The sequence below is a fragment of the Panulirus ornatus genome, chromosome 40, assembly GCF_036320965.1.
Source record: "Panulirus ornatus isolate Po-2019 chromosome 40, ASM3632096v1, whole genome shotgun sequence".
Classification (NCBI taxonomy): domain Eukaryota; kingdom Metazoa; phylum Arthropoda; class Malacostraca; order Decapoda; family Palinuridae; genus Panulirus; species Panulirus ornatus.
Window position 1 is genome coordinate 11,598,183 of NC_092263.1, and position 12,120 is coordinate 11,610,302.

The window sequence follows — 12,120 nt, forward strand, 5'->3', positions numbered from 1 at the left end:
TCTTTCTCAATCCTTTCCCCCCTCTCTGTCACCCAGTGGCGACCACCTCCACTCGTCTTATAAGAACTCCCTGCGTTTATTTGGTAGACAGTCACAGACTCTTGTGTGGTATTGGCGTATACGTGCACCCACTGGTCATGGAAAAGTTTTCCTTTTGCCACTTGTTTACACCCAGGGAAACCTATTCCTTTTCTATCTGTGGCTGTCATGATAACATTTCTTCTTCGCATTTCTCGACACCCTTCCCCACACCCCCTCCATCCCACGTATGGACCCAGTTTGAACCACATAATTGCATCTTCCATTATGGTATGCCAGTTGGTCTCATTTTCCTATGTCAGCAGTGACGCTGTGTGTGTGTGTGTGTGTGTGTGTGTGTCGTAAACACCCGGTTCTCGTATGCATTATGAAAGACTTTAGCAGGAACTTCCTTGTAATATATACACACACACACACAACCTCGGAACGTTTTGTGTGTGTGTGTGTGTGTGTGTGTCCACGAGGGTTGTTTATATGTTATCCCTAGTCTTATTTCTCAGTAACTGAAGCCGTTCATAATCATGTTTTTTTTTTTTATAAGCAGGTGAGAGAGAGAGAGAGAGAGAGAGAGAGAGAGAGAGAGAGAGAGAGAGAGAGAGAGAGAGAGAGAGAGAGTGTAGCTTCACAAATCCTGGTTGCCACAGGATAGAAGCGGGATTGAAAGGATCGGAACGCATGTGGGATCCGATGTCTACGTCGCCATCAGCGTATATTTCTCTCTCTCTCTCTCTCTTCTCTCTCTCTCGGCATAATACACTTGAGAGGCAGTCCTTTTTTTGAACTCCTGTGGCTGGTTTATATTAGCCTGAGTCGAGGAATTAGTTGGAGGAGGAGGAGGAGGTGGTGACCCTTAGATATAACAATGGAGTGACCAAATGCTGTGAAGTTTATGACAATTATGACTGACTTTATATGTTTCTGGAAGTCATTATTAATTACCGGTGCAGCTTGGCTCAATTATATGGTTGATAATAATGATAATGATAATAATTATAAGATATTTACGGATTATTAAATTGACTTCTTCCCAAGGCTGTAAATGTACGCATAAAAATACGTACTACCCACTTTGATAGTTTATAAAACGGTTGGTTGGATGAGGTAACAGGTATGTAAACAACCCTCATACATTGTGATGAATGATGTGGTTAGGATGGGGCCGTTGTGGTAGCGGTCTTTGACCGAACTGCAACCCAGGGGACGAGGGATCTCTCTGGTGGCGGGAGGCGATAGGGCGTGGAGCAGTTTCTTCCCTCCTGTGACGCTGCCCATACTTAGGTTACTGGGTTCAGTACCCACACCGGGCTAGGGGGTCACACCGGGGCATCCAGCAGAAGGGAGTGTGTGGAGATGGTACAAGGTGTGTGTGTGTGTGTGTGTGTGTGTGTGTACTGGGAATCGCTAGGTCGTGTCAGGGAATACCGTTAGAAGAATGTGGTTCAGTAGGGTGGATGGGTAGGTAAGTGGATGAGAGCATGGTTGTGGTTGAGTGTGTGTGTGTGTGTATGGTTGAGTGGTGTTTGGGCGGCAAAGGGCACCACCAACACAGTCTGTGGTGTGTGTGTGTGTGTGTGAGGGCGGGACTTCCTGCGCCCCGCCTCCCACAAGCCACCATTGGCTCGCGGTAATTTCAGAACGTTTAGCTATCTCTCTTCTTCTTCTTTTACCCCCATCGCTTCCTTTCCCTCTAACACCACAAGGTGTTTCACCTCTGTCAAACGCTTTAGAAGACACATGAGTTGTTGTTGCTCGTGTATCCGACTTCAGGGAAGACTGGGGTTGCCGGTGAGGGAGGGAGAAAAAAAAATACTTTTAATACAGTAGGTGGTAATGTTTGGCGGCCATGCGCGTTCCCGCCTCCCCTTGAACATCTTAACAAATGTTGCTAGTTAGGTGCCGGGCACTCGAGTGGCTAGTAGCTAGTGTAGACCTCTCTCCCTGGGAAGTCTTGGGGCTAGTTTTTGAATGGTTTAGATATAAGATGTGCTAATTAGACAAGAGACACATTTGTGATCCACGGTGGACAGATACTGTGCAGGTTTTCGTACGAACAAGCAAGCCTCTTGTCCGAAAGTTGTTGCAGCCTCCTAACGTGTGAGAAGAAGTGGGGAAGGAGGGAAAGTGAAGTGGGATCCGGAGTTAAACGCTGGGGGGAAAAAAAATATCCTGATTGGAGAAGAGGGAAGAGAGAGAGAGAGAGGGAGACAGGGCACGAAAGCTTTCTCTTTTTAAAGGGAGGCGACCACATCCGCCACAGTTACTTGTGACCCGCCTCGCTCCACCATGGCGGAAGGTAAGTGATCTCGCGCTTTTTTTTTTCGTTTCTCTCTCTCTCTCTCTCTCTCTCTCTCTCTCTCTCTCTCTCTCTCTCTCTCTCTCTCTCTCAGGCGTGTGTATTGCAGAGAGAGAGAGAGAGAGAGAGAGAGAGAGAGAGAGAGAGAGAGAGAGAGAGAGTACTGGAGACGAATTTTTCTCTTAGAAGAAGGCAGCGCTTTGGCGAGCGGGTTGCGTTTAAGAGGGTGAGATAAATGCAAGTCTGTGGGTACATGAAGTCAGCATTCGACATGCAGGTGAGACGAGAGGAGAGTCTCTGCTACCTGGGGCCAAAGGGAATGGAACTAGACAGCTACCGAGAGGAAGACAAGTACTTCTGTTAGGGGAGCGAGGAACTCTGTCAATGCATCTGGAGTGTTGGTGTTCTCATCTCGCGTTTATTTAAATTTTCCCTTTCATTCGGCGTGGCCGTGACTTGAGCTTGCTGATAAAAAAAAAAAAGGGGGATTGTGTGTGTGTGTGTGTGTGTGTGTGTGTGTGTGTGTGTGTGTGTGTGTGTGTGTGTGTAAGAGCTATTGCAACAATGGTGTGACTTTTAAAAGGGTGGGTGGTGGGTGTTAAAAGTTTCATATTTTTGTCTATGAACGAGAGACTTTTGCGGTCATTCATGACTTGAAAAAAAAAAGAACATTCACAAACTCGTAATGTAAAAAATGTGAAAGGAAAAGTGATGAGTGGCGAAGTGAGAGAGAGAGAGAGAGAGAGAGAGAGAGAGAGAGAGAGAGAGAGAGAGAGAGAGAGAGAGAGAGAGGCGGGGTGATGATGGAGTTTGATATTAATTGATGGTGAGGATATGGCGATGGAAACCAATGATTTAGGGCGATGGAAACCATTGATTTAGGACGATGGAAACCAATAATGTCGACAACCATCATGCCTTTGAGAGCCAAAGAAACCTCACCCCACCTCAACCCCATCATCGCTACGTTCTTGGATAAAGTTTTTTTTTGCAACTGACCTTATCGTATCCCAGTGTGTGTGTGTGTGTGTGTGTGTGTAAGAAAAAAATTAATGAAAGTAAACGAGTGAGAATATACGACAATAATGGAGTGATAAATGACAATAATAAGCGGTGCTATTTCAGTATAAATAAAGACAGTGGCAGATCTTTCACTGGAGGTCAGTATAGTAAAGTGCTACAGTGTTGTGATAACAGTAAGAGGTGGCAAGGTAGTCGTTACAGGTTACAGTGGTAGTTGTAGTAAATGGTAGATGTTGTTGTAAGTGGTAGATGTTGTAGTAAATGGTAGATGGTGTAGTAAATGGTAGATGTAGTAAATGGTAGATGTAGTAAATGATAGATGTTGTAGTAAATGGTAGATGTAGTAAATGGTAGATGTAGTAAATGGTGGATGTTTTAGTAAATGGTAGATGTTGTGAGGACGTGGTTTGTAGTAGTAGTAGTAGTAGTAGTAGTAAATGGTAGACGTTGTAGTAAATGGTAGATGTTGTGAGGACGTGGTTTGTAGTAGTTGTAGTAGTAGTTGTAGTAGTAGTAAGAACTAAGTAACGCAATGATGAGAGGTCGTTGTAGTGAGAGTGGGGCTACGATGGTTCGAGGTCGTGGCCAGGGTGTGTGTGTGTGTGTGTGTGTGTGTTGTGATGGTTCGGGTTGTAATAGGTGGTGGTGAGGAGGTTGTGAGTGCCGGGCGATGACGACACAGCTGGCGGTGGGTGTGTGTGGGGGTGTGGGGTTAGGGTATAATGGTGTAGTCACCTGGGAGGAGGAGATGATGATGATGTAATGATTGGTACATGACCCTTGGCAGCTGATTAAGACTTGATAAAACAGTGTAATTTGACCCGTGCGTCCGGTACCGAGAGAGAGAGAGAGAGAGAGAGAGAGAGAGAGAGAGAGAGAGAGAGAGAGAGAGAGAGAGAGAGGACCCATCCTCACTTGGAAGTGTCATCCACTTGATTGTTGATGATCTGAAGTGTTTGAACAGTGACACACTGGTCTGTTGTTCAGTGCAGTATCTAAACTTCCTTTCTCTTTCTAAAAGTCATGCACAAGTGTTGTTTTTTTATGTTTTTTTTTTTTCTTTTGGCTCCACGTCCAACACCCATGCCACATCATCATCATCTTCTTCCTCCAGCAATATGTATTTCAGCAATAAGTGACATGGATGATTGTGCACCCTTCCATTAACATGGATGCAGAGATTGTGTGAAGGGGGGGGGGGACCCCGTATGTCTGTTCCTCCAGCAGTTTCAGTGTGGGGTAATTCCCATACAGTATCGTCTCCCATTTAGGTTCTAAGTTAATCATGTCCTCCGGCTGTGAAAGGCATTTTCGAAAACTTAATCATTCTGGTCCTCGCTTATTATTATTTTTTCTCTCTCTTCAGCAACCCTTCAGCTGCTTTTCAACGAGACAGTTTCCATTTGTGTGTGTGTGTGTGTGTGTGTGTGTGTGTGTGTGTGAGAGAGAGAGAGAGAGAGAGAGAGAGAGAGAGAGAGAGAGAGAGAGAGAGAGAGAGAGAAGTTCGGCATTTTCCCCTGTCTTGTCCCACACTGTTATCAACAAAGTCTATATCTGCTCTCATCTCTCGAACACGTATATACCTCGTATATACACCTCTCATATGTAGGTTATCAGTTGTTAACGTCTGTGTCTTTTGCAATATGACTTTTTTTTTGTTTTTTAACCGAACAACAACATTCTTGTGACCCTCCCTCTGTCTGTCTACCCATTCACTGGTGCAAAATAATTTAAGAAACGGCCAATCAATAAGGTTCTTTTGAGGCTGTTCTACACTGTGGAATAGGTCAGGAACTCGCATATTAGTGTGGTAAAAGTAGAAAGACAGATTTTTGTGGTGGGAGCAAAAAAAAAGAAATATATATATATGTATATGCACATACATTAGCGTGGTTAGAGTTAGAAAGGCATGTGAATTAGTGTGGTCGGAGTGGATAGACGTACAGATGTTTCAGAGAGAAAAACTAGTAAGCTTTCCATGAACCAAACTTGAAGTGAAATGTTTATGAAGTGTTTTCTTAAAGGTATTATCGGGACTTGAATGTTGTGGGGCCCCATCTCTTGAACATTGTCTGTCTTAATAGCTTCTTTAATGTATGTATGCTCTCTGCATTCACCACCGTGTCTCTCAGTCGTTTTATATTTCAATTTAACCATCGGTCTTAGACTGGAAAAGTGATTGTTTCATATTCGATCAAAAATCTTAATTTCACTTTGGGGTCTTATGGTTGCCCAGTCCCCACCTCTCTCTCTCTCTTACGAACTGTGTGTGTGTGTGTGTGTGTGTGTTTGGCATGTGTTTCTGTTGATAGTGGAGTGATTTGAGCGGTGTGCACTTGAGACCTGGCACGTGTAGGTGGTCATTATCACAATGCACTCAAAAGCCCATTTAGGCGTGACTTAAGACACGTTCCTTGGCCCTCTGAGAACCCCTTTAGTTTCTGACCACGGGTTTTCTGCTGGTCTTTTCGTCCTACACTCGGCAATTTTGACGACTTTCTTACCTTATATGTGGCCACTATTTAGCCGGTACCTTCTCCTACCTTGGCTCTGACTTGTTTTAATTTAACGTACTTCCATACATGTGTATTTACTTTAAGTATTTAACCTAGTTTTTTTTTTTTTTTTAGATAGCTTGTGTTTATACTTTAAATATTTGGCCTAGTTTTTAGATATTTAGCCGTGGAAATATTAATATTTAACCTAGTTTTTAGATATTTAGCCGTGGATATATTAATATTTAACCAAGTTTTTAGATATTTAGCCGTGGATATATTAATATTTAACCTAGTTTTTAGATATTTAGCCGTGGATATATTAATATTTAACCTAGGTTTTAGGTATTTATCCGTGGAAATTTTTAGCCTAGGAATATCCTAGTATTTTGGTACATATCCCTCCCTAAATTGTTTTTTTTTTTTTTTTTTTACCCAATTTCCCTCAAGTCGATACTTTCATCCCGCACCTGTGATTAATCTCGTACATGAGCACTTCTTCGTTTTACCTGTTCACTATTACTCTTCTCTCCTATTGATTCTAATCTCACTCCAGTTCTTCACCAGTTTCTCCTTGTTAAGGCTACTTTTTCGTTCGCGTACGCAACCATACGTCACCTAAAGCGTATCGAACACCATTCCTCTCCTTTTTCTTTTTTTTGCGCCAAATGTTTGGTGTTGTCCTGCGCGCCAAATGTTTGTGTTGTTGTCCTGCGCGCCAAATGTTTGGTGTCGTCCTGCGCGTCAAATGTTTGTTGTTGTCCTGCGCGCCAAATGTTTGGTGTCGTCCTGCGCGCCAAATGTTTGGTGTTGTCCTGCGCGCCAAATGTTTGGTGTCGTCCTGCGCGCCAAATGTTTGTTGTTGTCCTGCGCGCCAAATGTTTGGTGTTGTCCTGCGCGCCAAATGTTTGGTGTTGTCCTGCGCGCCAAATGTTTGGTGTTGTCCTGCGCGCCAAATGTTTGTTGTTGTCCTGCGCGCCAAATGTTTGGTGTTGTCCTGCGCGCCAAATGTTTGGTGTTGTCCTGCGCGCCAAATGTTTGGTGTTGTCCTGCGCGCCAAATGTTTGTTGTTGTCCTGCGCGCCAAATGTTTGGTGTTGTCCTGCGCGCCAAATGTTTGGTGTTGTCCTGCGCGCCAAATGTTTGGTGTTGTCCTGCAAGCCAAATGTTTGTTGTCGTCCTGCGCGCCAAATGTTTGTTGTTGTCCTGCGCGCCAAATGTTTGTTGTTGTCCTGCGCGCCAAATGTTTGTTGTTGTCCTGCGCGCCAAATGTTTGTGTACACAGCCACGGCGCATGCTCCGTTATAAGTGGAGAAAATTTCCCAGTACTAGCTATTGACCAGCTTTGAAACCAGACTTAGGTCAGGATTTAATTGCTGCCTTAAAGGTCACGTCAGTTGAAATTTCAGAAAGAAATTGATTAATAATGAAACTGAAAGTGTCAATAGGTATATTTATGTATATATATATATGTTAATGGTCGAGTTGTTAAATGTGTATAGACTGCATAAGCATAGAGTAACACTGGGTCAATTTTTGAAATGATTGCTTCTCGAACTTAACCTGTCGTAAGGTAACCCCGCGTGACTCTCAAACGTACAACCTCCACCCTTATAACATTAGACCCGTAAATTAACAATAAATTCATTTAAGTACAGTTTGATATTTATACACTTAACCCTGACAGAGCTGCCTCGCGTCATTTAACCATATTAATTTGGGCCTCCCTTAACATGATTTCGTATAACTTAAAGATGTTGACATTGCTCTCATAACTTGCTCCACTGTCCTCATAACCTTGTAGACACATATAAAAAAGATTTCTGTAGCTTGACCCATTAACCCATTATGCTGAGAATGATAATAGTAATGATAATGTAAGTTATATTGATTATTATTATTATCATAAAATCTTCCCCTCCTGTGTTATCGCTCGTTAAACGTAGGAATGAAAGTCAAATGAGAGAATTTTCCTCTAAATCACCGTTTCCTTATGCTATTAAAGCTTTAAAGTCAAGTTATACGGTCTTTAAAAAACACTACAAATGAAATAGTTCGTTGAACACTGAAGCCAGAGCTCAAAATTTCAGATGAAATACGCATTGAATATTCAGATGAAATAAAGACTTAAATATGCAGACGAAATACATAAAAAAATGTCTATCCCTTCCCTTCGTTCATTCCCTGGCGGCCCCTCGTTGACCATCTGCCTCTCGTTGGCCATCTGCCTCGTTGGCCACCATCTGCCTCTCGTTGGCCACCATCTGCCTCTCGTTGACCATCTGCCTGTCTCAGGTCCTGGCGTTGTGGTGTGTGTGTGTGGCACTGGCTGTCAGTGGGTGGATGGTTCGAAAGTCCACAGACCACAAGTGGATGGTTGGATGACCACCCCTCTTCTCTCTCGAGACGCAGGTGGCCAGAAATGTTGAATAAATGGAGGAGGAGGAGTGGTGGTCGAGTTCCGCCATTAATGGCCAAAATGGCCATTCTTTGAAGGGGTCGTTTGCCCCTAAACCATACCCGAAGTGGCTCTTAATTAGCTATGTAACGAGGCTGGACTTGGGCAATGCCCACTGTGTCACGTTGAGTAACATACTCCCAGCATGTAACACAGGGGGGGGGGGAGGGATGGTAACATCAGGAGTAGGTGGTCACAGGTGGCAAAGCCAGGTGAAAGGGTGAATACTGGGTTCGCCTGGGGCGAGGAAAGAGTGTTTTGGTAACTCACAAAACAGGAAATGTTTACCTCCTGACACCTTTTTTGTTTACCCCCTGACACTTTTTTTTTTTTAACCTCCTGACACCTTTTTTTTTTGAACCTCCTGACACCTTTCTTTTTTACTTCCTGACACCTTATTTTGCACCACCTGACACCTTTTTTGAACCTCCTGACACCTTTTTTTTTTTGAACCTCCTGACACCTTTTTTTGAACCTCCTGACACCTTTTTTGCTTGTTTGTTTATGGTTGACCAAACCATTCAGTCGAATTTACCTAAGGTTGTGGTGTGCTGAGTATATGAGTATACGTAGGTTCATTCTAAAATGAAGTTTTTGCTGTATCAAATACAACTTGACCTGTTGTTATTGGTGGAGGGGAAAAAAAATATGAAGTGAATGTGGTTATCAGCGTTAGTCATGGCGGCAAAAAGTATTCAATATATATATATTTTTTTTCCTTTGCTGTTTTTGTTACTGGCTGTACCCTTTCACTGGCACCTACCAGAGCTGCAGAGTTGATGAAAAACAACACAAAAAAGACTTTTAGATACCAAATGTTTATTTTTGGAGATGAAAATTAGAACTTATTTTGAGTCTTGACCGAAGGATGCGCCATGACCAGGACGAAGATTGACCTGCTATATATATATATATATATATATATATATATATATATATATATATATATATATACTTGAACACACAATTCCATACACGACCCTTAGGTAAAACCAAACATGAGGTCAGTCGGGATTGGGTACAATGATTAAACGAAATCTTTACTTGACAAAAACTCACTTTGTGATAGAACAGAATTTAACACACAAAAAAGTTTAATTCTCCTTGTGATTAAACATTTAAGACAACTTTAAAAACCCTTACGAGGTTTAAAGATACCTACGTCTCTTCCTTGTATGTCCACTGACTTGTATTTCTTGTATCTTTCCTGATGATGTGATGATTACACGAAAGTGCACTTGGGCACTTATCGTGTGTCATGTTTAATCAAGTTTTAGTGTAGGCATTTCCTAGTTCGTTGATTGTATTGCCTCTACAGCTAGTAATGTTTATGCGTCCATTTTTTTTAATTGTACTCGGGATAGATAACAGTACACTAGGTTTTAACTACTTGAGGAAGGAAAGAAGTAAGGGAATGTTGGAAAGTCATTAATGTGAACCAACACGTCTCCATCTTTGTGTGCGAATGTAATATATTCTTTCTTATCCTCGATTTTTTTTTCTTCCCCTACTTCACTTTCCCCTCTTCATTCTTCTTCTGCCTTATATCACTTTGCCGCCTCTTTCTATTCAACTATTTCGAAGTAGATGTAGGTTTTTTTTTTTATTAATAATACCGTAGATTTTTTTCTCCCCCATATAATCATCCAGCGCTTTTTCCCCCGTTTCTGGGCCACAGGAAAATGCTAAAAAGCACGTAAATCCTCTCTGGCGCATTAAAAGAAATTAATCGCGTTATTTAACGAATTGATATTAAAAGCTTTTCTTTTTTTAATAGTTTTCATGGTCTGTGTCCACAAACCTCCCTGACCCTAACAGAGGACCCGCACCACAGTTCTATATATATATATATATATATATATATATATATATATATATATATATATATATATATATATTATCCCTGGGGATAGGGGATTAAGAGTACTTCCCACGTATTCCCTGCGTGTCGTAGAAGGCGACTAAAAGGGGAGGGAGCGGGGGGCTGGAAATCCTCCCCTCTCGGTTTTTTTTAATTTTCCAAAAAAGGAACAGAGAATTGGGCCAGGTGAGGGTATTCCCTCAAAGGCCCAGTCCTCTGTTCTTAACGCTACCTCGCTAATGCGGGAAATGGCGAATAGTTTGAAAGAAAAAGAAAGAATATATATATATATATATATATATATATATATATATATATATATATATATATATATATATATATTCACATATATATTCACTTGCCCCCCTCCCCCTTCTCTCTTCCTTCTCTTGGAAAAGTAAATAAGGAGGGGAGGATTTCCAGCCCCCTCTCCTTTTAGTCACCAGCGACACGCAGGAAATGCGCGGCAAGTCATCTTTCTCCCTTACCCCCAGGGGACATAGGAATGGTCACATCAATTTCTTGTATAGATTACCCATAGCTTGGTTCCGTTATAGCCTCGGGATTGTTTCGTGGTCACTGGTGATATAGGACACTAGGAATGGGAAATAGGCGTTCCATCGTAGGAGTTGAGGTGTGTGTTAGAATGCAAGGATGTGGTAATGTGAGTGAACAGTATGAATGGTGGGGTGTTTTTCTTGCTTTTTCTGCGTGGGGAGGGAAGGGGGGATGGATATATTGACAGGTCGTCATGTACCAGGTCTGATATAAAAGCCGTGTGTGGCTGGGAGACGCTGTTGTATTGCATGTCGTAATCTTGAGAGAGAGAGAGAGAGAGAGAGAGAGAGAGAGAGAGAGAGAGAGAGAGAGAGAGAGAGGACCATTTTACTTGCGAGTGTCTCCCCGAACTGAACGCCAAGGCGATCTATATGTCTTGTGGTCGTTATAGCGTTTGGACGGAGCGCCCGGGAGCAGGATGCGGGTGAAGGACAGACATCCATCCCTAAGTTGTGACCGTTAAAACCCGTTATGACCGTTATGACCGTTATTACCACGTGTGTGACAGTGGCCGTGGGGTCGTTCAACCCGCCGCTGCTGTTAGATCCGCCAGGGCTGTGCATATACTGCCTGTTGTTGTGGTCATAAGGCGCCCTGGTGGTCTGTATGTCTTCTCCCGTTCCTTCGTGTGTATGTCTTCTCCCGTTCCTTCGTGTGTATGTCTTTCTCCCGTTCCTTCGTTTGTGTCTTCTCCCGTTCCTTCGTCTATATGTCTTCTCCCGTTCCTTCGTGTGTATGTCTTCTCCCGTTCCTTCGTGTGTATGTCTTCTCCCGTTCGTTAATGTTCTTCGTTTCTCTTCGTATGGCGGGGTACCGGGTCCTTGCCTCTTGCCTCAGCCCTCTCTGGTCCAGAAATCACTTTCATTTCTGTGGCTAAAAAAGATCTGCAGGTACTTGGGTCCTGGCTGCCTTCTTGAAAAGACCTTTCTTTCTAAGAAGTGGTCATCAGATTGTGTGTCACACACCGGATGGGTCAGGATTTTCTTGGGGGATGTTACCTGGGGAGTTTCGATGGGGCCAGCAGACCAGACGACCCTCCCATCTTTGCTGCCCTTTCTGTAGTTATTGATGAGTTAGGTAAGAGCTGGTAGGGGAAACAGCAGGACCGTGGGGTCTAACCTAGGTCATTTTAAGGGTAAGATCTTGTAAGGGAAAGACTGCTAGACTAGAAGGTCGTGGGGGTCTGGCCCCTTGTGGTAAGACTCCAGTGGAGGGTGGGGGAAATGTGGAGAAATGTTGAAAAGTACTGTGATGTTGGTGGCATGGTGATGAGTAGTGTGATAATGGATGATATGGTGATGAACATTTCGATGGTTAGTATGATGGTTGTGACCCATCTCGTGTTAGGATGTGTCATAATGAGCTCCTGTGTTGTGATGTATGTGTCCTGTTCT

General features: G+C 43.1%; 1 protein-coding gene across 2 annotated transcripts in view; it reads left to right on the top strand.

The window, feature by feature from the left end:
- Positions 1-12,120, top strand: part of Hmgcr (HMG coenzyme A reductase) — a 53,578-nt gene that overhangs the window by 9,808 nt on the left and 31,650 nt on the right. The window contains exon 1 of one of the 2 annotated variants that reach the window (XM_071685536.1): positions 1,779-2,332. The exons of the other annotated variant lie outside the window; for it this stretch is intronic. Coding sequence (XP_071541637.1) covers positions 2,323-2,332 — 10 coding nt within the window. The 5' untranslated portion in view covers positions 1,779-2,322. Of the gene's footprint in view, positions 1-1,778; positions 2,333-12,120 lie in introns of those variants that run through there. 2 annotated transcript variants of the gene reach the window in all.